The following is a 25,470-nucleotide window of genomic DNA, read 5'->3' on the forward strand; positions in this document are numbered from 1 at the left end:
AGAGTTGTAGTACGCTGCTCCAAGCCAGCGTATTGCGCTAAGTGAGTGCGTATAGTAATGGCAAGATATACTCTCGCTTTAAGGCTGCTCTTCCTGTCAATCTTCCCAGCGACTTTGCTGGTGAGGTAGGAATCTGCCTCTACATATATAATTTAGATAATACATTCTATTAATCTTTATTTTTATTCCAGTGTGACTTTCCCCACGTAGCTGCTACCAATAATGGGAATACCAGCGTTGCGTCTGCACTAACCTTGATCGATTCTGCGCCCGCACGTATTTTACCCCATGAAATAGCTTCGTCTGGTCTTGCACCTGCATCTGATCCATCGAACTCCTGTCCTGTGTTTACGTAGACGGCGTAATCTGCACCGTTGCGCTGTGTGATTTTAGCTGTGTTCACTATCGAAAAAAATAACTCACGAACAACATGGCATTACATATCTGATGCTTGCATACACCACCGCCGAGAATAATAATGCCTGCCTTCTTTGATCTCACAGAGAGATCATTCAAGCGTCTGATGTCACCCACAAGGTCAATATCTAGGTTTGTTAGATAATTACAGCTAGTTTAATTATACCCACTCAATCCAGGGTTCTTGTATGAGTGGAAGTAGATCATATCTCCCAATGAGCCATCTGTAAGGGCTGGACAAAAGACAGGAATGTTGTTCTGATACACCGTTAGCAAACATAATGCTTTAGAAAAAGGACTCACCTTGTACGCCCAATAGTATACGCTCCTCTCGTCATTTATTTCTTTACCCAGTCTATGAATAACCTTGCTAGGTGTCCAGTGTGTACCTTCAGTGTCTTGCTCTTCTCTCATGGCATCGAGAATAGGAACTACCCAATCTTCAAACCTACAATATGCCTCGTTAGGGACCAGCAAGTTGCCGATCCTATTCATGCCCTTCTTCCTGAGATCGGCACCATCGAGGTTCCAGCCATCTCCAGTAGGAAGAAAGGTACCAGGACCGAGACACTTTATGAAGTCCTCCTCGACGCCTCCTGCGGTTGTACAAAGTGCACTGACGTAGTTGTGCTTGACGAGGAAGAGCATGATCTCTCTCAAACCGGATGAAATGAGGTTCGAGGTGTATCCTAAGAAGATATTAGCCTTGGTGTTTTGTCTCTCCTCTTCTGGTGTATCGTCGTCCTCCTCCCGTGGCTCGTCTGAGAGTCTCCAGGCTTTCTAATGTGCTGTTAGAAGAAAGCGCAGGAAGCTTGATAGTCTCACCATTTTGTTAATTACTTCAATAGCCCTCGAGAGTCCTGTAGCCTGAAAACCGATCGTCTCATAAGCAGAGAGGAGACCCTGAAGTGACTGCTCGGCCTCATAATCAGGACCTTCTACTAGCTTTGCCCCTTCTGGGACTGGGGCAGATTTCATGAATACAGCTGCATTGGCTGCGGAATTTGTCAGTATTGCGCCGTCGCTCTGACCTCGAGATTACCTGCTTCTGTCTCCGAAGACATTCTTCTTGATTGATTTAGATAAACGATCTAACGTGAGTTAAAAAATTATTTTCTCCTTTATTCTCATAGACAGACAGCATTCCAGTCGACAGTGACAGCCATATGAACATCAGCAGGAATAGCTCCAAGAACCGCAAGTGGAGTACGTCTTCTTCTGTCTTAGAGTATCACGAGGTTCGTATGCATTGCATGCAGCCAACACAGCTCACACACCCCAGTCCGGATTCAATAGGTTCGAGAAGCACAGCGACGTTCCCTACACACCACCAATCGCTACAAAGGAAATGCCGTCTAGTATTTATCAGAAACATCATAAAATCACTGCCAGTATAGCCCATCCTAAGCCTTCAGAGAGTGGCTACCATAGCTCGATGATTAGACGGTCTATGCATAGAAACAGGCGCTATTTCAACCTCAGGAATGCCTTATTATTATTTATAACCGGTACTTTATTATATATTTATAAAATATCACACTCAAGGTCGTCTTTTATATCGCAACGCGATTCGATAAACGGCACTAAGACACCTGCAATTGAAAAGCAGTCGACTTCAATGTTAATCACGAATGGCGTGCTCAATAGAGAAGATCCATTCACTCTCCTCAGAGAAATGGATGTCGTCAATGAAAGATCTTCAGTCGTCTTTAATCAACGAGACTTGTCGCGTGCTGATGTAGATGCAGTAGTATACCTTCGACACAGGGTAGACAACTTACTTTTCATAGTGGCCAACCTCTGTTCGGATACCTTAGCCGATATAGTGCGTTCGGTTACGGTATACAACAATAATCATCTTGTTACACTAAATTACGAGGTAAGTGATATCTCTATATTTGCTAAAGACTAATAGCTTGTAGGATTTCATTAGCTCACAGTGTCCAAAATCCAAGCTCAAACTTGTGAATAGTCACGACAATCTTGGCCACTTGGCAAAATATACAGCGTGTGCTGAGACATCAAGCCATTATTGTCTAATCCAAGATGATGACTGTGAGTAAGGCGGTTATGAATAGCTCTGAGTTAACATCACGTTTAAGATATATTACCACCTAGCATCATACGCTCAATGAGAGCACTCCGCGATCTCGATCCGGAGGGTGCACCAATAACAACATCTACGAATGAGGGCTTCGTACAAGCGAAATGGGAGCACTGCATGAACGCTCCTGATTACGGTATACACACTTGTGGATATACCCTCGGAACTGGCACGTTGATGTCAACTAAGATTGCCCACTCGTTTGTCAACTTTATGCAAACTCAAATGGAGCTCTCTCAGAGTGGAATCGCAAATGCCGACGAATATTTCAGCATCCTCGCCAACAATATATCACCAATGGTTGTCGCTGTACCATCAATACTCGACCTCGTACAGTACAAATCGGACGAAGCAAATGCATACACTTACTATGAAGACGCAATACACGCTCTATTATACCATCTCCCTAAACCGACTTACACACACGCAAATGGAGTTTCAGATAAAGCAGCATCTCTCCTCACTTCAGTCAGGGCTATTGGTGATGATGGGCTTGTTTTCTTGACCAATATCGAGCTGCTTCCACTGGTTGGAGCACGAGACAGCTGGAATGGTCAAACCACATTCAGAAGGTGGGTTGAGCTTCGAAAAAAGGAACTCGGAAAGGCGCGTACACTTGAGAGCATCCAAAGTGGATATGGATCTCTCCTCGATAGGAACGCTTCTACGAACTTCAAATCATTTGGTGCTGCAATGGCAGGTGACTACATCGCGTTTAGGCTGCCTTATGCATCTGCCTTGCATATGGCTACAGACTCGACCAAACTCTTTGCCCATGTCGATACCGAATACTCGACCGACGGGCTCAGTTGGACAACACAAGGCCAGACCCTCAATTGTCACCCTGCAAAAATGCATGACAAGGATGGCAAGAGACTCTTCGAATGTTCAACCACACTACTTGAAGGTTATGACTATGTTCGATTCATTCTCACGAATGACCTGGAAAACTCAATTGAATGGTCCATTTACGAAGCATGGATGGCTTAATTATATTTTTAATAATATTGTTGTCGCAACAGTCGCAATAGTCGCAAACTTTACACCTTCACATCTTACGGAATGAATCATGTACAACAAGCTATAATAGTTGATAGTTTACTCTTCTTAGATTAAGTTTAAGTTATATATGTTTAATATTTAATACCTAGTCCCATAGTAGTTGAACGCTGTAGTTCTTGGTGTCGGCATCCCAGAAATCCCAGCCAACAGAGTCATCGCCTAAATCATCCTCCTCATTGATGTTTACCGTGCCTGAAGGTATTCTAAAGGCAATAGTTTCGTAAGGTTCAGCTGCGATCTTGTTTTGTCAGAAGGTAATATTAAAATGTGTACCACTCACTAGCAAATACTGATATGCAGCGTTTGGCATTTCTCTCCGCTGTTCGAATGCACTCATAAGACGTCTACGTGGTCTCTCATTGTCCTTTATTTGGGGGTAATGTACTTGGAACATCAAACCCATCCTCGTTCTACCTTCTTGTCCATCCTGCGCCGGTATATTCTGCTTAACTTTCGTCACTTTATAACCTGGTCTACCAATTTTAACAAACGTTTTCTTTGGCATTATAATTTCTGGTCCAGGTGCGTTTGTAGACATATTCAACTCATTCTCTTTACTCTCCTTTGCTGCACGTCTGGCGAGGTTTGTCTGATGTTTCTTTCCCTGTGTATGCGCGAGATATGAACCCTCATTTGGGTGTAAGGTCAAACAAAGCTTGCATTCTATAGTACCAAGGTGTGTACGCAAAATATATGGATCCTGGGTTGTGTGAGAAGGAGAAGACAGATGATTTTCTGCATACCTTTGCCAGATCTATCGTCTCCAATGCCAACTTACGGAGTCTCTCCCTTCTATCGGCGTTGCTTTCAGCCTCACCGTACATTCCACCACCACCGAATCTACACGCTGATTAGAGATGTCATAGAGAAAGCGATATACTGACTTTGAACCAACGCGATTCTGATAGTCTAACTGTGAATTAATATAGTCTATTATCTCTCATATATTTGCTCACCCATCTTGGTTGTCACTTCACAAGTTGCAATCATCAGCTAGCGAGTGTAAAATGTGAGATACGAGCGTAAAACAGGAAATATGTCATTTAATATTATGCAGGGCATTCGCATATAGTGAAAAGGAGACGGTGTTATGCTTCCACGGTCCATTGCTTTACGAAGCTAAGGTTGGTATAGTGCGCAGGTCTATAGTGATATTCTGATGGCAACCAGGTAATCAATAGAGCAATGAAGGATCTGCTATTCACAGGTGAAGACCAACCAGCCTATTTCGTGCACTACAAAGGCTGGAAACAGACGTGAGAAACGGTATATTGAACTATAGACACATCTAAGTAGCGATTTAGTTGGGATGAATGGGTACCAGAGTCGCGTATGCATAAGAATACACCAGAGAACCGCCAGAAGCAGAAATCACTTAAGGAAAGCATTATGAAGAAGAAACAGCCGCCGTCAAGTACGCAATCAGCAGGCGCTGGAGCACAGAGAAACAAACCTAAATCAGGAGGTCAACCAGAGAATAGTCGTAAACGCGGTAGGGAGACGGAGGTACGTTGAGCCCAAGTTACGCCCTAGTTTGTCTCACAACTCGGTAGGAATTTACCCAGGAGAGTTTCAAACGACCAGAGATTAGACTTATTATACCAGACGAGTTGAAAGTTTTGCTCGTCGACGATTGGGAGTTCGTTACGAAGAATAACCAGTTGGTGCCTCTTCCGAGGACGCCATCTGTGAAGCAGCTTCTGTTGTCCTATAGAGAGCATGTCGAGAGCAAGATAACGAATGATACACAGAAAGCCAAAAAGAAAGCGCTGGTAGAGGAAGTCACAAATGGCCTCGAGGTGTATTTCAATCGAGCAATTGCGTCTAACCTTCTTTACCGCTTTGAGAGGCCGCAATTTGTTCAAATAAAGAAAGAGGCTGATGAAAGGCCAGACAATCATGAGCATAAGCAGCTAAGTGCCCTTTATGGTACTGAGCACTTTTTGCGTTTGATAGGTGAGTGTATGGTGTTTACAACTGCTTTTCTAATAAGTAACTAGTCAATTTACCCTCAATGTTGGCTTTCACGTCGATTGATGGTGAAAGTATAGAAATATTGCAGACGACGGTCCAAGATATACTACAGTGAGTGGGACATAAGCGTACAACATACGTTCTAACACCGTTAGATACATAATCGACAATAAATCCACACTTTTCCTTTCCGAGTATGAGAATTCGAGTCCACAATATCAGAACCGTGTCAACGCGGGTAGCTAGCTGAAGAAGAAATAAGAAAGCGTTTTAAATGTAAATTATTATAACATTGTATATAAATTACACTTTCAAGTTGTTTTTATATTTTAAAATTTCAATCAACTCTGATATGATTGGCTTGTTGAACCAGAACTCTCAGTTTTCGAAAATGTCAATGCTCCGTATAGCGAACAGAGGGCAATTCACTGCTGCAGCCACATCAGCTACAAAATCAAATGGTGTACCAGCTGCAGTACACGGCTTGAATTTCGCCCGCACTTATGGTAGCGCAGACCACCACCACGAGGGTAGATCAGACGCCCCAGCTAGATTTGCGGTCGCTTCTAACTTCTCCACTACAAAGACTGTATTCAATTGTCCGTATTGTCTTTTTTCGCGCTCTTCTCACTAACACCCCATAGCACCAGCACCAAGCCGCAAGTTCTCCACCTCCTCAAAAGCTTTAGACACTACCCAAGTACCAGATTTCTCACCATATAGAAGCAAAAACACTGGATCAAACAAGGCATTCTCTTACTTCATGGTCGGCTCTATGGGTCTTCTCTCATCAGCCGGTGCAAAGGCAACCGTCACTGACATTTTGTCAAACTTGTCCGCATCCGCTGACGTTCTCGCTCTCGCTAAGGCTGAAGTCGATATATCCGCTATCCCAGAAGGCAAGAATGTTACGATAAAGTGGCGTGGAAAGCCTGTCTTCATTAGACACAGAACAGCATCCGAAATTGAGGAAGCTGATAAAGTTGAAATGTCAGATTTGAGAGATCCTCAAAAAGATGCTGATCGTTTCGAGCAACGTGAATGGTTAGTCATGTTGGGTGTATGTACACACTTGGGTTGTGTTCCAATTGGTGAAGCAGGTGATTTCGGAGGCTGGTACTGCCCATGTCACGGTAAGTTGGCTTTAGGTGCTCCATTGTATTTGCGAATTTTGCGACATCTGGCGAACTCGAATTTTGAAGTTCTCGTACGAGATATCTTAAAGCGTTAAAGTACAGCGTGAATATTCAGATGGAATTGGGTATTAGGTGGTAGCATTTTGATACTTCTTTGTGTTACTTCCGATGATTTCACTAGTGGATTTTCATTGGCAATTGACAATAAATCAGTAAATATCGTAAATTTACGTCGCTCTGCACATATACGTGCAAAGCTAAGATTAACACTCATGCCCCTCCAAGATGTCAATAAAGATCGCTATTAGCAGCTTTGGAGCACTCGAGATAAAATAGAACGAAATGCTAACGAAAGTTACAGGTTCACATTACGATATCAGTGGTAGAGCTCGTAAAGGTCCAGCTCCAACCAACCTTGAGGTGAGTGATGCAATTGGATGTTTTGGATATTCGTTGCGTTTGCATTAGCACGACTAAGGAATGGATACATTTGGTATTTGGTGCATCTCGATACTCGTATCGCACTGTAAAGAAATACCTGATGACTTCATAGCGGTGTGCGTTGTACATTGAACGAACCATCAAGGTTGTCTGGGTTTTCTTAAACACAGATGAGCATGCGACGCGCGAATATTCGAAACACAATATTAGTTTAGAATCACCTACTAACATGTCCTCACAGGTTCCTGTCTATAGTTTGAACGAAGACAAGTTGGTCATTGGTTAAAAATAACACATTATTGTAATACGTGAATAATTTTCTTTCTTTTGAGTAAACGTAAAGAGGGGATGCGAAGTATATGCGTACCTGAATCTATGCCACTATTCGCTTAAAAGCGGCTGAAGAGAGATTGAAAGTATGCACGAGAGCAATGTATAGAAAATCTAGTTAAAGTATCTACAATAACAATCAGCAATTTGACATACACGAAGAGTATTCTCTTCTACTAAACCACTGCGGACAATATTTCGAGATGGTATGAAAAGCGACAATATGAATGCTCGACTGCTTTATATTCATAGCTATCTCATAGAATACATTTCGGATTAAAAGAAAATGAGGAAATTTAGGAACAATGATTTCATTGCAGTACTAATGAATATTGTACTATAACTATCAATTGAGTTACCTTGGCTTACTCAAAAGTCATAGATTTTGTGAATATTTTTCTTTAATTACCCTATATTTCGATCGATTGATGACTCGTCTGCTTCTTATCGAATACCGTCAAAGAAGAAATGTCTGCAGAAAACCCAACAATCGTAGGCCCAGCGGGTGGTCAATCAACCCAAAAGAACGGCAAAGGTGGTGATGGTAGCATTGGTACCTTCTCTGTGAAGAGCGGTAAGTTCTGAGGTACACATCTGTATACTTAGCTAACAGCTTCTAGGACTCGCACAAATGCTTAAGGGCGGTGTCATCATGGATGTTGTCAACGCTGAACAAGCTCGTATCGCTGAAGAAGCCGGTGCTTGTGCCGTCATGGTAAGTTATAAACTATCCTTCTAGACACTCACTAAGAACTATAAAGGCACTCGAACGTGTACCAGCAGATATCCGTCAAGAAGGTGGCGTTTCTAGAATGTCTGATCCTGTACTTATCAAGGAAATCATCGACGCTGTTACTAGTGAGTATTGATCAAGAATATATTGTATGACCACTAATATCAACCAGTCCCTGTCATGGCTAAGGCACGTATTGGCCACTTTGTCGAATCCCAGATTCTCCAAGAGTGTGGAGTTGATTACATCGACGAATCTGAGGTACTCACACCAGCAGATGAGCAACATCACAGTGAGTGGTTTTATGAATTAAGATATATATCATTTAATGAACAAACTAGTCAACAAGCACCAATTCAAGGTACCTTTCGTCTGTGGATGCAAAAACCTCGGTGAAGCACTCAGAAGAATATCAGAAGGTGCTGCTATGATCAGAACAAAGGGTGAAGCCGGTACAGGAAATGTAGTCGAAGCTGTAAGACACGAGAGACAATTAATGGCAGACATCAGAAAGGCAGCTTCTATGGAAGAAGAAGAACTTTACGCTTTCGCTAAAGATTTACAAGCACCATACCACCTTCTCAAGGAAACTGCCAGACTTAAGAGATTGCCTGTTGTTAACTTTGCTGCTGGTGGTTTGGCTACCCCTGCAGACGCAGCTATGATGATGCAATTAGGCTGTGATGGTGTCTTCGTCGGTTCAGGTATCTTCAAATCAGGAGATCCTCTTAAGCGCGCTAAAGCTATCGTTCAAGCCACAACTCACTACCAAAACCCTAAGATTCTCGCACAAGTTTCCGAAGGTCTTGGTGAAGCCATGGTTGGCCTTAACGTTGATAAGAACCTCAAGGGTGGCCAATTCGCTCAACGTGGTTGGTAAAAAGTAGATTGAATCATTTTAGACATGTTATTATGCAAACCATCTTCAACTTTGGATTTTTACTTTTTTCAAAACCAGTGTAACAAACAGTAAAGAAATACATTAAATATAAACTACAGTTATTCTAGCAACGCTCAAATATGCGATATAAATTTTGTAAACTTGTCACCTCTGTGATCGCGTTTAGACTATCTGAAGGTGTTAAATTTTTCACCATTGATTGAAACAATACGTGTTGAATTTGCCATCTAACAGCTTCACTGTTTTCCTTGGAAGGAGTGTAAAACAATGCTAATTGTTTGAGTATTTGGTCGAAGCACTCTTGTTCATCTTCCCAATTTACCTGTAATTATCCGTCAATAATGAAGTTATTAGACTAATATCACCCACCAATGGCCCAAGGTTCATTAGAAGTGTCGGTATAGCATTTATATCTGGGGTGTAGTCCTTCAAGAGTAATGGCAAACGCTCTAATTCCCCACTCTCGTTTATCGTTATTGAGAAATACTCATCAAGCATTCTCGCCTTACTGGTAAGCAAGTTCACTATCTTCTACAATGCGTGTTAGTTTGATTTAAATATATTATTCAACTTACTTCTAATATTAGTGAAACTTCACCACCGCTCTCTAAGATATTCTCTTCTTCAGCTTTTAAAGCTATCTCGATTAGTATCCGTATGTTAGGAGGTGGGTTGAGTTCAAACTTGGCCATGTTACCAAATTGGTTTAGGGCAATCTGATAGAAAAGCTCATAACTTGAACAATTTAGTAAGTAAAACTGGTAGAGCTCTTCAACGACTTACGCGAAGAATTTGTAATCTAACATGATCAACTGCGTATTATGCTGAATCAATGCTAAATGTTTAGACATATCCACAAAACCAACGAAAGTATGATTTTTTATCATTCGCGCAACATCCTCATTTTTATTATCGATAACTGCCTGTCTGAGATTCCGTACTGATGTGAGGTTATTCTTGTTGCTTTTTACCTTTTCTATAGGTGTTCTCATAGATTGGGTCGATGCAGGTGTGTGTTGTGGTGTCTCTTCAGCAGGTCTCTTTAATGGCGTAGACGTAATCCTCGATGTAGATGCAGATGCTTTAGGCGGAGGTGGCGATGATGATTTTTGCGTTATTGGTATAAATGAATCGAGTGTTCTTGTCGTACCGTCTGTACGTACTTGAGCTTTAGGAGCAGGTTTAGCAAAAGTAGCTTTATGTATCTGAATCAGCATGTCTAATTATTAATGGCCATATAAACTCACCAATGAACTTGGGATTTGATATCTGAGCTATAGGCATTGGTTTTGGAAGGTACGTTTGCACATCATAGCTCTTTGAAGTATTAGAACTAGACAATTTGATACTTAATGCGTCTACCAAATGTTCAATTATTTCATCCTCATTTATAAAATGAACCTGTGATTTCGTTGGATGTACATTAACATCTATATTTTGAGGAGGTATTTCCAGATCCACGTAAACAAAAGGATGTGACCCCTTTGGTAATAGAGCACTATACGCATTCTCCAGGCTCTTCTTCAAAGGCGGACAATCTACCAATCTATCTGTGATGGTCTAAGATTCTGTAGCAACCAACAGTTGTGAAAAACTTACGATTTATGAAAAGCAACATAGTTGTACGCTTCGATGCGTAATTAGTGGATGTTGCATATCCCGAGCACTTGTAATCCAGTTCCTGATCCTCACTTTCGAACCTCAGTAACTCTTTTGATACCTGTTGTCCGAAAAGCGCTTTTATGTTCATAACTGTCGTCGATCTCGATAAAGTGGATATCTCTGGAACATTAGCGTTCACCTTGTGCTATACGTTAGCAAACGAACGGAACTTGGTGTATATAAACCTACCTTTTTGCATACGAATGATACCGTCGGGTTATGAACGGCATACTTTGTGACAACATCGACAATCTTATTGTACTCCTCATTGGCACTCTTGAGTGCTCTTCTGCGCATCGGGACGTTAAAGAACAGGTCTTCTACGCTAATAATAGTGCCCTTGTTCCCGGCTGTTGGTTTAGCTTCGCCGATTTGCTTGCCATCTGAATAATTAGCCCTTGAATTTGTCAATGGTGCACTCCAGGCATATTCTATCAACTCACTTCCAACCCGCATTATCTTCGACCTTCTTTGTAAGGATTGATAGATGTGCAACATGTGAAATAGATGCTAGAGCCTCACCGCGGAATCCAAACGTCGATACAGTTTGTAAATCCTCAAACTTTCGTATCTTTGACGTCGTAAAGCGTTCACAAAGAATTGGTAGATCTTCTTTCTAACGATAATTCAATTTGATAAGGAAAAGGAAGCCGGGAACGTACGCTTATTCCGCCGCCGTTGTCTTGAATTTGTAGTAACTTTAATCCACCGTCTTTTATAGTTATCTTTATATTTGTTGCTCCTGCGTCTAAGGAGTTTTCCAACATCTCTTTGATAGCGTTTGCAGGTCTGTGGATGATCTGTGGGTGTTACTTGTGTGAACACGCTACAAATATTTTACACACCTCTCCAGCTGCTATTGTATTAACTACGAGCTCATCCAGCTTCCGTATCCTGCCATTATTCATCTGAGATGATGATGATGGTGGAAGAATAATACAATTATTTAATCATTGTAGGTTATTATAGTATATTATAGAAGTATACTATTAAAAAAACTTCTCTAATTTACAAATCAGAGCGTTTTTAAGCGTTAATCAAAAAGTTAAACTGTGACATCATCTACATTTCTGCACAACTGCGATAAGCCAAGCTCCTATTTTAATACCAATCGAGTACTTCGGTTAGCACAACAGAAAACAGTCATTCCTATTTACCAACTTGTCTCAGTTTAAGCTATAACATTTTATTCAATTTACAAGATATCTAATTGAACGTTAACAACACAACTCAAACACCATCATTAATTACCTACCTAGGGTTATCTATTGGTACACTTTAACAACACGCTGCTTGACAGGCGGTATCTCGAAAATTTCTCTATAGTCAACGCCCTGCTGTTCGAGCTCTTCGGCAATTTCAGACAACTTACGACTCTCCTCGTTGTATTTCCTCAACTCATCCAACTCATTTCTATACTTCTCAGATGCACTCCAGCCACTTCTACGCTTCTCGCTGTATTCGTTGATGATCGAAGCTGCATCTCTATCCATAATGCGTCTTGCTACGCTGAAAATCTCCTGTCTGCTGCGAATACTATCCATGAAACACATCAGAACACTCCTCAGTTGATCGTAAGGTTTATCTTCACCCTTAGGCTCGACCATGAAGTGGTCGACGAGCTTTCTGAACAACGTCGAGAACGTCATTTTGTTCAAATCTGTATGAAGTACAACAGCGTTTAAGATTTCATCGAGTATGTCATTCGACCAATTGTATTTTCTCACTGCTGTCATAGAGCTTGACAAAACGATGAACCACATATTATTTGCTTCCTCACTTCCATTATGTGCATAGTCAATTGCGATCTTCATTCCGACTTTGAATGCCCGCTTGAGTGTGTCTTCGTCAGCACTCTCAGAGGTACTATGTCTCAGGTAATCGAACGCTTCTTTATGTAAACCCTCTGCGTTGAGGTGGTAGAGCCTTGCGTCGATTATGTTACCCTCTACGCAGAGCCTATCAACCAACTCGTGATTAAAGTCATAGGCTTTAATAGCACCATAAACCTCCTCTTTTTTGTAAGTCGCTAAAGCCGTTATGTAGATATCTTTCAATGGATCGCTTAATTCACCGTTTCTGATTCGCAATGCTGCTGCGAGGTATTCTACAATATGTCTCTTCTCTTGACACCATTGCACGATATTTGTATGCACTTCGTCACTGTCATTAGAATGCTTGTCGACCAGCATGACGAGCTCATCAGCATCCAGTCGTATAAGCGTATCAACAAACGTTTCAAAAACGTCAAACAACTCTACATCATCTCTACTCCATTTGAACGTTTGGTTGAGATTTTCAAAAAGTCCCTCATCATAAATATCTTCAAGAGTAATCCTGATGAGGTTTCTCCATTCTTTCTTTGTTCTATATGAAGATTTTAGTATTTTGTAGAATTTTGCACGTTCAAACACTTCTATAAGCTGATCAAGAATTTTGTTCAGTGAGTTAGGCGTAAAGGTTGATAAAAGACTCTCGACCGCTAATTCGCGCTCATTTTGTGAAGCTCCTGAAATATCCTGATTGCCTTCACTATCATCTTGCATCTCTGATAATCCCATAATGAGTTGTAAAATCGTACTTGATGGCAACATCAAGAATTGAGGGTATTTTGATAAGTTTGTTGATACAAATACTTCTATTTGAGTAATGGTACCGATTGGTAAATCTTGGGTGTATATCATTTCTAATAGGAGGTTGACTATTGTTTGACGCGATAATGGACGAGATGTACCCTCGTCATTGAAGTACCCCTCTTCGAAGCCTCTGTTTAACACTGCAAAGAATAGTCTTGAATCAAGTGCCAAGAGAAACCTTACATATGGATATGAATAGTTGTCTGACGTGTTAATGTCATCTGAGTGAAGCTTCCCGTTGAATAACAACTGGTATATACTAGTTTTACCTCTAAAGCTCAATCCTTCCTCTGAATAATCATCATCGATGCTCTCCAGGGCTTTCTGAGATGGATATAATAGCCCACTCAGGGTGTATCCCAAGTAATCGAACAATGTAACTTTATCGCCCTCTTGCTGATCATTCCTAATCGAGTTGATGAGTTCAAGAGTGGGAGTAAGGAAGTCGCCTAACGCAGTCAAGTGTACGTATATAAAAGCCTTCCATAATTTATGTATCTTCGTCGATTTAATAACCCCATTGAGATCTAGTTGGGTAGCATCTAGGTTGAGTACTAGCTCTTCATACCTTCCAGGATGATCTTTAGGGTCATACAAACGCAGCAACAACTGACTCATATTTGGCGGTATAACTGGTAATTTTCCATATCTCACTAAGGGTTCCAACTCCACCAGAAATGGGTATTCAAGTTTGTTGTTTTGGTATATATCGAAAATTTCATTAAACAACCAGTCTAGATTATCAATAAGATAGGCAGCTTCTATCATATGCTTAGCCAAGTACCGCAAAGCCTCTTTAGACTGAGCCGTAATGGTCTTCTCCAGGTATGTTGTTGATGATTTGAGAAGTGAGCTAAGAAAGGGTTGTACTAGAGGCTGTCTTTCCATTGTTGAGTCTGGTAAGTGTGTAGTCAATCGATGACCACCCTCGCCTTTGAAGTATGCTACGGCTAGTTGGAGAGCCTCAATGTACTTCCCGTCTTTGGCGAGACTACCAAGTCTGTCTTTGTAATTTAACAAAAATGCTACCGACAAGTGGTTCTCAGTCTGTAAAGAGTTAATGTGGGCTTTACGTAAGATTCACCACATACCAAGAAGAAACATTTTTTTCGCAATACTTGAAATGAAGAGGGTGTATTAGGTAAATGTGAGGTGTCGTAAGGCTGGGATTCTAAAATCTCTAATGATGCTGGCTCTACCAAATCAAAGGTCGTTGGAGACCTCAATAGGATCAAGTTACTGTCTATCCAATGAGAAGACATTATCTTTCGGTCGTATACGCGTGATGAATGTGTGATTTGATCATCCAGGTTGACTTTGTAGACAGTGTTACTCCAGTTGAAAACGAGGGTATTGTTATTCCACGCTAAAGTACCTGTAGTGTGATCTGAAGGCTTCTCATTGATTACCCTGTAGATGGTTGTCGGAGAAGGCTTCAAGGATACGACAATAAGCTTGGTTGGTGTGAGAATGGCCGTGTAAGGCTGGCACACAGCCACATCGAGTAATTTAGAATGAAATGCGGGCAATTGTAGAGGATTTGATGGTGGAAGAGGGTATCTACCAAACAATCTCTGCTTATCAAGACCCTCCAACCAACCGAGACCTTTGAGGGACATACAGAACACCCGCGAGGACTCATCGGCAGAGATGAACGTGCTGTTACTGACAAAGTGGGTAAATGTGACCGCATTACCGAGATGACCCTCATCTGTACCTCTAAGGATGTTTTTGTAGTCGACTGGGGAGATCTTCTTGACCAGATGAAGTGGTTTGATAGAATATATCTCTAGTAATCCATTAGAGTATCCTATTAGGAGTTTCTCATTGTGAACACCAAAACTCGAGGGTGTATTCTGCAAAGTGAGCTCATGGAGGACTTTCAAGTTGAAATCTCTTAAAGTGAGCTGATTGTTAGCGTATAAAATTATCAAATTGTTGTGTATTTTGAATAGTCCATCGAAGTCTACGACGCTTTGTATCTTGAACATGAACGTCAACAACACAGAGTACAAAATAAACAGTCTGGTGAAAATCCAGCATTTGAACTTAGAAGGACACTTGAAATTCTACGGTAAAACCCAATTCAAGGAAGGCCTCTGGCTTGGCTTAGAGCTCCTACCTCCGCATCATGGGAAGGGCAAGAACGATGGTAGCATCCAGGGCGTCAGGTATTTCAGCTGCAAACCGGATAACGGGATTTTCATACAGCCAAACAAAGTCACGTCGATCACTCCTCCTGCATTACCTAGACCGAGATTGTCCGTCAACAACTCAGCGATCCCGTCACCTAGGACAACCCCGAGACATTCAACGACGTTACCAACACCTACATCAGCCACGCCAAAACCAAGACATTCAATTACGCGTCTGAGAAGTAAAGACCACATGCCTCCACCTTCGTCACCTCCAACTACGCGTACGAGACTCACCTCTCTATCTACACCATCGAGGCACTCCTTATCGAGTTCCATGGAGCAGAATAGACCATCAAGCTCAATCAGTAACTCGTCATACAACCCTTCTACCTACACTCCCTTGCAATCACACCAGAGGAGTTCTTCTGTCGCGTCAAACAGGACGCCATCTAGGCAATTAGTCGATAGACCTCCAAGCAGTATCAGTCAGCGCACACAATCTAGACAATCACTCAGTCATCGCAAAAGCTACTCCCGTAATGATGTCTTGGATGATTTATATAGCGAGTCACAGTCTCATACTACCGAACTGACGAACGAGCTCAACGCTTTGAAAGAAAAGTACGAGTCACAAACTGGCGAGCAGAAGGAGTTGCTGTCTACCTACTCCCAGGCGAAAAAAGATCTCGAGGAGGCATTACAGAAAATCATAACCACTGAGTCTTCCCTAGAGGGCACACATAAAGACCACCAAATCACGCTTCATGATCTAAAGGAGAAACATTCCCTTGAAATTCAAGACAAAGAGAACAAGTTAAGTCAACTTGACGTAGATATACAGACTATCAACGAATCACTCGATAAAGTTAAGGTAGAAATGCGAACCACTTTAGATAAAAAGGATGCAGAAATTGCTGAACTGAAAGAGACTATCGATGCTTTAATGAAGAAGTCGGAAGACCTTGGTAGAGAAAGAGAAGACCTTCAGTTGTTAGTCTCAGAGTTGAGGAACGCAGGCCAAGAGACGATCGCATTGTATGAAGAGCGCTTGAACGCAACAGAATCTCGCCGCTATGAGGCTGATGAACGGCTCAAGATCCTTGAAGGTCAACACAATGAACTCCTCGTTGAGGCAAGAGAGCCAGCATCACCGGGTACAAAAGCGAAGAGACAGGTCACTGCGGCAGAAATCGATAACGAGTCATTAAAAGAACAACTCACGCACTTACAAAGCAAGTTATCAGCGGCTGAGGAATCTTTCAATGAGTCAGAAAGAGAAAAGGAGAACTCACTCTACGAATCCCGTGACGTGATGGCGAAATTACAAACTAATTTGAAAGAATTACAGCTTCGCATTACTCAATTAGAAAGCGAGTTAGATATGGTACACAACGAACACTTAAACTCCAAGTCCAAAATAGATGAGTTGGAGGAAGCTCTCGCGTCGACTAAGGAGCTCCTTGAGGGCTCCAGATTTGAAGTCGAGACACTTAGATCAGATTTAGAGAATCTTGAGAATCTCCAAAATGGAAGTGAAGATACCGACAATGAGCGAGTTAATGAACTCTACAAGCGTCTTGAAAAGGAACAGCAAGAACACCTTGACCAAGTTCAAGAAATTGAGAAAGAGGTTACATCTCTCAACGAACGTTTACAAGACTCTGAGGAGGTCAACGCTGTATCAAAGAGGGAATGTGATTTTTTAAAGGAGGAATTAAAGCGTAAAGGCGTTGATAGTGGAGATAGTCCATCTAAACAAACCGCTGAGATCAACGCCCTGAGAAAGAAAGTTAAAGATCTTACCAGTGAGCTTGAAGAAGCAAAAAATGTTAGTTTCATGGTTTACAATGTCCTCTCTAATTAATTATACGACAGGCAGAGTCCAACAATGAGTCAAACGGGTTGCTCCATCCAGACGATACCATGAGAGTTCTCGAAGAGAAACTTAAACAAAGCGAACGCCGGCGAAAGGATGCTGAGAGCCAAGTGGGTATTGCTCTTTCCCAGTAACATTAAGTTGACATGTATGTTTAGTCTAATCGCGAGCTGAGCGAACTTGAGTCATTACTCGAAGCTAAGATATTTAAAGAGGTAAGACTATTATGAAAAGCAGAATTACGTTTACACGAAATTCATAGGATGATATGGAGCGTGAGATATCAAGATTAAGGAGTAAATTGAATATACCAAATGGAGGTGATCAAGTATCCCAACACTCGAGACGAACGACGGACTCATCGGTGGTTTCAAACAAAGAAAACCTGGCAAACGAAGAAATCAAGGAATCCAACGATGAATACGAAGATCCATTGATCAGAGAGTTTATGCGCGATGCCAAGAAGTCAGATAATGGTGTTACCAATGGGGTCTCTTCCAATAGTATATCCTCTAATGCCACTAGTAGACCTAAAGCGGGATCAGCTTTAGCAGCTGCATCTGGTATGTCACAAGGCGTCAATTCTGGAGAATATTGCGATGATTGTGTGAGTAAACGATGTATTATGAAGCCATCTGTCTAAGATCCTTTGAAGGAAGATTATGGGCATACATTAGAAAAGTGTACAGCAAATGATATCTTTTAGACAACACTAGCTCGTGAAATACCTACGTCATAGAGAGAGAAACACGCAAATCAAACAGTCACTCATTTACTCTATTCCCATTTAGTGTACCGTAATAACTAATTATTTGAACTTTTATGTTATCATTGTCCGATAATTGAGATATATGCCCTTGACTCTTAGCGACCATAATGGGAGTTTGTGAACACGTAGAAACTTTGGGACAATCACTCCGAGCACCTAGCATTTCTGATACAGTTTACAAAGATGAGTGTATGAGATGTTTTGATAGTCAAGTGCGTGATAGATAAGCATGGGTGACATATCTAACAGCCACTCGCAGGACTCAGAGAATGGTGTGGATGTCTGCTTACACTGTTTCCACGGTGGATGTGCGACAGCAGACAATAATTCCCATCAGCACGCATATAACCACGCCAAAGAGAAGAATCATCCGTTGGCGGTAAACATAAAAAGACGCATTAAGAAATCACAAGTGGAGAAGGTAAATATTGTTTATATTTGATGTGCTGTTAACAGAATGCTGTAAGGAGGAGCCACCACTTAAGAAGTTAGCAATCGAAGAAGAGAGAGACGAAGACATACACAGCTACGACTACAATTTGAAGTGTTTAGAGTGTAATGCAGTATATCCCAGCACATCGAATAGCACCATAGAATCCCAGATTGACGCGATCGTCAAGGCAGATTCAAACGCCCATAAGTCGGAAGTGAAAGCCTGGGAGGAGGAATTGACTGGCTGTGAGCACTCTGTGAGCATATCGCAAACACAGGTGCCAAAAAAGGATGTTCAAATGTCAGGTGCGCACTGTCACGCTTGCGAACTCAGTGACAATCTCTGGCTATGTCTCACGTGTGGTGAATTAGGCTGTGGTAGGGCCCAATTTGGTGGATTGAAGGGCAACTCACACGCTTTGGCACATTTTGAGAACACAGGTCACGCTGTCGCTGTCAAACTTGGTACTATCACCGCAGAAGGTAGCGCTGACATTTACTGTTACGCGTGCAATGAGGAGCGTTTGAATCCAAATCTTGCAACAGATTTAAGTAACTTCGGAATAAACATCGCAGCACAGGTAAAGACAACAAAGAACCTTACAGAATTGCAGCTAGAGCAGAATTCAAAGTTTGACTTTAGCATGACGGGCGAAGATGGACATGAACTCCAACCAGTGTTTGGCAACTGGTTGACCGGATTGAAGAATCTTGGCAACAGCTGCTATATGAATAGCACAATTCAGTCGTTGTTTAGTTATGAGGAAGTAAAGAAGTACTACTCGGAGCTTTTTGCCAAACTCAATAAGGAAACTGTCGATGACCCAGCAAACAATTTGGATATCCAGCTGGCAAAAATTGCTGATGGTTTGGGTTCTGGCAGATACTCCAAGCAATCTAGACTGGGTGGTCAATTTCAAGACGGTATCAAGCCAGCAATGTTCAAAAATCTCATCGGGAAAGGCCACCCAGAGTTCTCGTCAATGAGACAACAAGACAGTGAAGAATTCTTAGGTCATTTCTTAGAAGTACTCAGACGCACATCTAAGAATACACCGAAAGATTTGAAGAATATGTTTGCCTTTGTTGCTGAACAAAAATTGCAGTGCACGTCATGCAATAAAGTTAGATATAGGTACGATAACCACGACAGTCTGAGTGTCAACATCCCCGTAATCGAAAAAGGCAAAGTATACGACGAGAGCTCAAAATCCGATAAAATTGCATATGAGGATGTCGACATGCAAGACTGTTTATCAGCGCTTATTCAACCTGAGCAGCTCGAATATAGTTGTCCATCGTGTCAAACGCAGGTTAATGCCATCAAGTAGGTAGATCGTATTTGCTTTTCAAACGTACTGACATACAAAGAACATGGAAATTAGATACATTCCCAAATGCCCTCGTGATACACTCTCGCAAATTCCATCTCGTGAATTGGGTGCCAACGAAGCTTGACATACAAGTAAACGGCGTCGAGAAAGTTGATGTCACACAGATGAAGTCACAAGGTAGACAAGAAGGTGAAGTTGATCTTCCAGATAGTAACGACGATAAAGGTATGCAGGATTTCCAGTGGAACAATTCACTAACCCAAAGTAGACGATGAAATCAAATTCGACGGTGACTCGATGACGGCTTTGACTGGTATGGGTTTCTCAGAGAACAGATCTAAAAGAGCCTTGATTAACACCAACCATTCGGGCGCTGAAGCTGCAATGGAATGGTTGTTCAGTCATATGGAAGATGAAGGTTGGTTTTCATTATATCTGTCTTTATGGCTTGCTAATAACCCACAACAGGACTTGACGAACCCATTGAGGTCAAGGAAACGGAAGAAAACCAAGATGTACCAGCAGAGTTGATCAACACAGTCGCAGAAATGGGCTTCACGCAGAATCAAGCTCGTAAGGCTCTAAAAAGTACACAAAACAGCGTCGAAATGGCTGTTGGCTGGCTCTTTGAGAATCCAACCGATCCAGGTGAGGAAGCACCCATCAAAGAATCGTCAAAGGGTGGTGAAGATGACCTCATTAATGTCGTTACCAGTATGGGATTCACTGAAAACCAAGCAAGGAAAGCTTTGAGACTATCCGTGAGTTGAAACATAACAAATGCTCTATTACTAATAGTCAATAGTCAAACAATGTCGAAATGGCCGTCAGTTGGCTATTCGAAAATCCTACAGATGCAGGTGAAGAGGCAGCTGAGCCTATGGATGAAGATGATTCCAAGCCTGGTCATGTGAATTCACCAGCTTCGTACAAGCTCAAGGCCTTCATCTCCCATAAAGGTCCTTCGGTTCACTCAGGTCACTACGTAGTACACGTTAAACATGGCGACAACTGGATTCTTTTCAACGACGAGAAAGTCGTAAAGGAATCAGAAACAAACTTGAACTCATTATTAGGTAAAGGTTATGTGTACTTCTACGAAAAGATTTAAGTTATCAATCAATGCATTTATGCCATCAATGCTACAATTATTGTTTAATCCACTGTGATTTCGCTTTGGAGTTGTCCATAATGTTCGAAGAAAGATCTAAAGAGGTCAATTAGATGTTGTGGATCTTCTGAGCCGCTCATTTCACGAATCGAGTGCATAGAGAGTTGAGGGAGACCAATGTCAACAGTCTGTATACCACTCTTGCTAGCAAGCATTGGTGCGATAGTAGATCCACATGGGATGTCATTGCGAACGCTGAAATGTTGCAAAGGTACATTCACTTTTTCTGCAATTCTACCAAGAAGGAAAGAGGTAATTGAGGTGGTAGCATATCTTTGCTTTACATTGGTCTTGATGACAGGTCCGCCATTGAGCTTAGGTCTGAGAAGGTCATCGTGTTTCTCGGCATAGTTTGGATGAACTGCGTGTGCCATATCTGCTGAGATAATGAATGAACGAGCAGCCACTTCCTCAAAGGATGACTTTGATTGGTTAGCTTTTGATAACTCGGATGTGAGACGGTGAATCAAGTCAGGCAAGAGTGATCCATCTGCGCCAGCAGTTGATGCGCTTCCAACTTCCTCGTGATCGAACAAGCATACACATCTTACTCTGTCGTCATTCTCAAGTCTGTCTGATGCTTCTATCAACGCTTCTATGCTGGCAAAGCAAGACATGAGGTTGTCCTGGCGAGCAGAAAGAATGAATTCGTCGTTGATACCTCCAATAGCTGCCTTTTGCGTGTCATACAAGCTAAGCTCAAAGTCTTGGATCTGTGAGACTTCGACATCTAACTCTTTAGCTACTGCTTCCAAAAGAGCTGGGTGATGTTTGTCTACTGGATGAGAGTCGTACAAAGACTTAGATTTCATTGCCTCTTTGTCGGTAGTTGCGTTCAGCTGCTCATTGACAAGACCGAGGACTGGTATCAGGTGGGTTTCAGGATTGAACTTGAAGGGATTGACGTCTCTATCAAGGTGGATAGCCAGTGACGGTATCCTCAAAATTGGTTTATCGAGTTTGACCAATCTGCTGACGAATTTCGATGTCGATCCTTTCTCAGAGACAATCACACGACCACTGATACTCAAATCCCTATCAAACCTGTTTGAAGCGTCAGATTGAACATCTCTATATAAGCTATACATACCAAGAGTGCCAAATTCCACCACCATAAGTCTCACATTTGACTTGAAGATAAGCTTGTGCTGTCTTATTAGAGACAGGCTTGACGCGTAAGTTTGGTGAATCTGTGTGCGCACCAATTAAACTGATACCACCACTTCCATTGTATTTGGCACCTAAAGTGAACGCAATTACAGAGCTTTGGTTACGAGTAAAGTAGTATTTCGATCCAGCTTGAAGTTGACCGTTCCATGATGCATTCTCATGTAGCTTCTTAAAGCCTGCTTTCTCTAACGCTTGTACAGCAGTATACGTAGCGTGGAAAGGATCTGTTGAAGCGTCTACGAATTTTAGGAATCTCTATTAATTTTCTTCAATAAGAGAACAACTTTGACAATTTGGCTTACCTCTGCTGCTTGTCTGCTCATTGCTGATTTGATGGCCGTCATCAAAAAGCTTATCAACGTCAGATGACAACAGTACAACTTAAAATTAAGTAGTGTTAATGAATTGTGTCTTGCATATGACCTTTAGAAATATAATGCAGAAGTAAAAGGAACATTGCGTCTCGAAAGGATACAGCAAAATAATAAAAACAAAAGAAACAGCCCCACGCGGGGCTCGAACCCGCAGCCTTGAGATTAAGAGTCTCACGCTCTACCGATTGAGCTAGCGAGGCTTGTGGTTTGCAAAAATTAAAATAGAAGGTGTTTCCCTTTCTTGAGTCATGTATATGACGTCATTTTTTGCGGCACTGCATATTATTCGCTGTTAGAATTTGGACACAGATTCTGAACATAAAGCGACAATTGCTTATTACGAGTTGAGTTGTAAATATACGACATGCTATATTGGTTGTGAAATGTGAATACGTTGTTATGTAAATCATTCAGATCACCACCCTAAGGATAGCATAGCTTATGACTTGTTGTATGCATATATGTGTATTTTTTCGTATAGAACATTGTTGCGGTCTTAGTACATGATTTATTTCATTATGGATAGTTCGCATTCCATGTTGTCCGCCTACCTTACATATATTTTCATGCCTAAATATATTCTCATATTTCATAGCTAAATGACTCTGCAAGTTCAGCACCTGAATCTTCATTCAAACATTAGGTACGAAAGTACAAATAGTAATAAGAGGACAGTAAGGTACATGCGGACAGTGTCAACTATTTGTAAAAGAACTTGTACAAAGACAACAGTCGTCAATGATAAAATATATTTATATTGCGTAGTACCAACTTCATCAAGATAAATAAACAATGTACTATTTAGACACTTGCGCTTCCCTCACTAATAATTTATGGTCCAATTCTACGGTTCTACAGAGGATCTGGATTGCATGGACCATACTCACTCTCTTCGTATTGTTTCCTCCATATATTTTCGAGAAGTGGTTGTTGAATACCAAGATACTTAAATTTAACGAGGAAGAAGTACGAGGATGGAGATATAGTTGGAATTCATTCCATAGGGCAATGAACATGTACTACTGGTTAAGTATAACAGTAGCGTTGGAACAGATAGTACTTAATATGTGTAACATACAGGCTATTCCTTTGACTTCTAGAGTCGCTTTACGGACAGCTTATCATAGTACAACTGTAGCCTTTATACAAGCGACAACGTTCTTCTATAATGCAGTAGGTTATTGTTTCAGGCTTTTCAGCCAGATCAAGACAGTCCCAGTAAATTATCTGTATATGGGAATTATATCCTTTTCATATTTAGCTAAATTGGTCACTAACGATGCTAAATTCAGAGAACAGGCAGCCCGGGCTCCACCGGATTGGCTGTTTGCGCCTGAAACGTATGGTAACCAATTGAACAAAAATGGCATCACTACCTACAATGATGATGATATAAATAAAAAGATATTATCCGAAAGGATTAAGACGCAGAACTGAGGTTATAGCCTAAGATATAATTTACAATTAAGAAAATGTAGGACATTAACACCTCGAAAGAGAGTATGGATATGTTTACGAATGGTGGCATATAGTGTTGATTCAATATAATGAGTAAGATCTATATGAGGATGGTTTTTCATTTACATTACATTATTTTCTCCCTACTTATCTTTGTTCCTCTTAGTCTTTACGCGGTCTCGGTTGACCGCGCTCTTGTCTAACTGTATTTGGGCATGTGCTATGTGAAATTCGTCTTGTCTTTGATCGTAAGCGTGGTTCCTTACTTATATCTTTTGGGTCGGTGCAACACATGTCCGTGACTCATCTTTGGTTGACCTATATGTTCAGGCTCAGTACCCAGATCTTAACATATATATTATGATAAAAATGAATAATCGAGCTCATTAATTTATTTACTAATACTTTTCATTAATACTCCGACAAAATTTGCAATTTCCTATTTTGAGACGTAGGCTATCATGCGAACATATCACTTGGTCTAGGTATTTAATATGAATTAAAATTTACTTAGATTCAACAAAAACTACAACCAATCGAGATTGGGGAAAGAAATTGAATCTCCCTGTCTGGGAGTTGAACCCAGCTCTCCCGCGATTAGTTATTCAACTGACAAGCGGGCGTACTAGCCGATATACTAACAAGGAATCTGTAAAACTGTTAGCCACAGCTGGTCTTAATGAGATTCGGCCAAGTTGCATCACAGCACTATATCATGAGAGTCAGTCTCAATCCTATTTCTCATTCAATATTATCATCTTACTTAGCGTTCTCGCTTCCCAATATCCTACTTTACTTACTTGATCCCCTTATCCTACGCGCCTCTCAAATTCAAAATCACCTCAGCCACTAATGCGCGTCATAATATATACACATTTTGTAAGACAACAACTAAGACACCATATATATTTCATATTCCTTTCTCTGGACTCCTAATTCTTCCTCCCAGTCTAGGATATTAGGTCTCTCAGGTTAACAAGTTATCAGCTCCAGCACCACTGGCCCACCGCCCAACATGATCATATTAAACGATAAAAACTACCACACTTGGAAAACGCAACTTTTACGGTTCAGCGATGACCACAAAAGCCGTGGCATCCTTGAAGGAGACATCAGTGAAAGCAACGCTGCCTCCCTCGAAGGACTGACCATCTCGAGCTTTACTGATGACAGGAATCTCCCCTCTGAAGAGGAGTTAGCCTTTTCTGAGTTCTCAATCCTCCCTGGTTCCTTTCTTACAGAACCCGAGAAAGACCTCAAGAAGCGTCAATTGGAATTCTCGCTCAATAACAAGCGCCAGTCTGAGTACTACCGCCGCCTCCTTAAACTCTCCGCTCATCTCCGTGATTCAA

General features: G+C 41.5%; 10 protein-coding genes and 2 non-coding genes across 12 annotated transcripts; 5 read left to right on the forward strand and 7 right to left on the reverse strand.

The window, feature by feature from the left end:
• Positions 1–9: 9 nt before the first annotated feature.
• Positions 10–1,536, reverse strand: WALSEDRAFT_61466 (Deoxyhypusine synthase). Its single transcript, XM_006960447.1, has 6 exons — positions 1,460–1,536; positions 1,243–1,412; positions 721–1,197; positions 588–675; positions 424–545; positions 10–379 (listed from the first exon to the last, which is right to left on the reverse strand). The coding sequence occupies exons 1-6, from the start codon at positions 1,479–1,481 to the stop codon at positions 170–172; spliced, it is 1,089 nt and encodes a 362-aa protein (XP_006960509.1). The 5' UTR covers positions 1,482–1,536; the 3' UTR covers positions 10–169.
• A 499-nt stretch (positions 1,537–2,035) lies between these two features.
• WALSEDRAFT_30379 (hypothetical protein) lies at positions 2,036–3,511 on the forward strand (the record flags this gene model as incomplete). The annotated part of the gene is made up of 3 exons (XM_006960448.1): positions 2,036–2,296; positions 2,340–2,472; positions 2,520–3,511. The coding sequence occupies 3 exons, from the start codon at positions 2,036–2,038 to the stop codon at positions 3,509–3,511; spliced, it is 1,386 nt and encodes a 461-aa protein (XP_006960510.1).
• Positions 3,512–3,668: 157 nt separating this feature from the next.
• Positions 3,669–4,543, reverse strand: WALSEDRAFT_52795 (hypothetical protein; the record flags this gene model as incomplete). Its single annotated transcript, XM_006960449.1, has 5 exons — positions 3,669–3,821; positions 3,864–4,283; positions 4,327–4,423; positions 4,468–4,492; positions 4,540–4,543. 5 exons carry the CDS (start codon positions 4,541–4,543, stop codon positions 3,669–3,671), a joined length of 699 nt encoding a protein of 232 aa, XP_006960511.1.
• Positions 4,544–4,560: 17 nt separating this feature from the next.
• On the forward strand, positions 4,561–5,827 carry WALSEDRAFT_61467 (MRG-domain-containing protein). Its single transcript, XM_006960450.1, has 7 exons — positions 4,561–4,592; positions 4,641–4,707; positions 4,754–4,839; positions 4,888–5,089; positions 5,137–5,539; positions 5,584–5,668; positions 5,713–5,827. Coding segments are annotated over exons 1-7 (936 nt in total). The 5' UTR covers positions 4,561–4,590; the 3' UTR covers positions 5,804–5,827.
• Positions 5,828–5,948: 121 nt separating this feature from the next.
• WALSEDRAFT_52797 (cytochrome b-c1 complex subunit Rieske) lies at positions 5,949–7,420 on the forward strand (the record flags this gene model as incomplete). Its single annotated transcript, XM_006960451.1, has 4 exons — positions 5,949–5,961; positions 6,202–6,690; positions 7,055–7,113; positions 7,376–7,420. 4 exons carry the CDS (start codon positions 5,949–5,951, stop codon positions 7,418–7,420), a joined length of 606 nt encoding a protein of 201 aa, XP_006960513.1.
• Positions 7,421–7,921: 501 nt separating this feature from the next.
• Positions 7,922–9,208, forward strand: WALSEDRAFT_34047 (vitamin B6 biosynthesis protein). Its single transcript, XM_006960452.1, has 5 exons — positions 7,922–8,038; positions 8,085–8,179; positions 8,226–8,322; positions 8,370–8,489; positions 8,539–9,208. The coding sequence occupies exons 1-5, from the start codon at positions 7,933–7,935 to the stop codon at positions 9,075–9,077; spliced, it is 957 nt and encodes a 318-aa protein (XP_006960514.1). The 5' UTR covers positions 7,922–7,932; the 3' UTR covers positions 9,078–9,208.
• On the reverse strand, positions 9,163–11,668 carry WALSEDRAFT_55585 (DNA mismatch repair protein MutL; the record flags this gene model as incomplete). The annotated part of the gene is made up of 10 exons (XM_006960453.1): positions 9,163–9,420; positions 9,468–9,626; positions 9,674–9,833; positions 9,882–10,293; positions 10,346–10,648; positions 10,698–10,899; positions 10,950–11,157; positions 11,204–11,376; positions 11,423–11,560; positions 11,606–11,668. The coding sequence occupies 10 exons, from the start codon at positions 11,666–11,668 to the stop codon at positions 9,202–9,204; spliced, it is 2,037 nt and encodes a 678-aa protein (XP_006960515.1). The 3' UTR covers positions 9,163–9,201.
• Positions 11,669–12,031: 363 nt separating this feature from the next.
• Positions 12,032–15,357, reverse strand: WALSEDRAFT_49013 (hypothetical protein; the record flags this gene model as incomplete). The annotated part of the gene is made up of 2 exons (XM_006960454.1): positions 14,488–15,357; positions 12,032–14,443 (listed from the first exon to the last, which is right to left on the reverse strand). Coding segments are annotated over exons 1-2 (2,940 nt in total), but the record flags the coding sequence as incomplete, so codon positions are not given.
• A 2,921-nt stretch (positions 15,358–18,278) lies between these two features.
• WALSEDRAFT_49014 (ubiquitinyl hydrolase) lies at positions 18,279–21,083 on the forward strand. The gene is made up of 7 exons (XM_006960455.1): positions 18,279–18,391; positions 18,439–18,600; positions 18,647–19,938; positions 19,983–20,170; positions 20,214–20,363; positions 20,414–20,706; positions 20,751–21,083. Exons 1-7 carry the CDS (start codon positions 18,287–18,289, stop codon positions 21,054–21,056), a joined length of 2,496 nt encoding a protein of 831 aa, XP_006960517.1. The 5' UTR covers positions 18,279–18,286; the 3' UTR covers positions 21,057–21,083.
• Positions 20,751–22,634, reverse strand: WALSEDRAFT_61468 (aspartyl aminopeptidase). The gene is made up of 3 exons (XM_006960456.1): positions 22,589–22,634; positions 22,207–22,541; positions 20,751–22,160 (listed from the first exon to the last, which is right to left on the reverse strand). Exons 1-3 carry the CDS (start codon positions 22,628–22,630, stop codon positions 21,101–21,103), a joined length of 1,437 nt encoding a protein of 478 aa, XP_006960518.1. The 5' UTR covers positions 22,631–22,634; the 3' UTR covers positions 20,751–21,100.
• Positions 22,635–22,787: 153 nt separating this feature from the next.
• WALSEDRAFT_t93 lies at positions 22,788–22,860 on the reverse strand. Its single transcript has one exon. It is a non-coding gene; the product is annotated as a tRNA-Lys (tRNA).
• Positions 22,861–24,679: 1,819 nt separating this feature from the next.
• Positions 24,680–24,765, reverse strand: WALSEDRAFT_t92. Its single transcript has one exon. It is a non-coding gene; the product is annotated as a tRNA-Asp (tRNA).
• Positions 24,766–25,470: the final 705 nt, after the last annotated feature.

This window comes from Wallemia mellicola, assembly GCF_000263375.1.
Source record: "Wallemia mellicola CBS 633.66 unplaced genomic scaffold WALSEscaffold_28, whole genome shotgun sequence".
Classification (NCBI taxonomy): domain Eukaryota; kingdom Fungi; phylum Basidiomycota; class Wallemiomycetes; order Wallemiales; family Wallemiaceae; genus Wallemia; species Wallemia mellicola.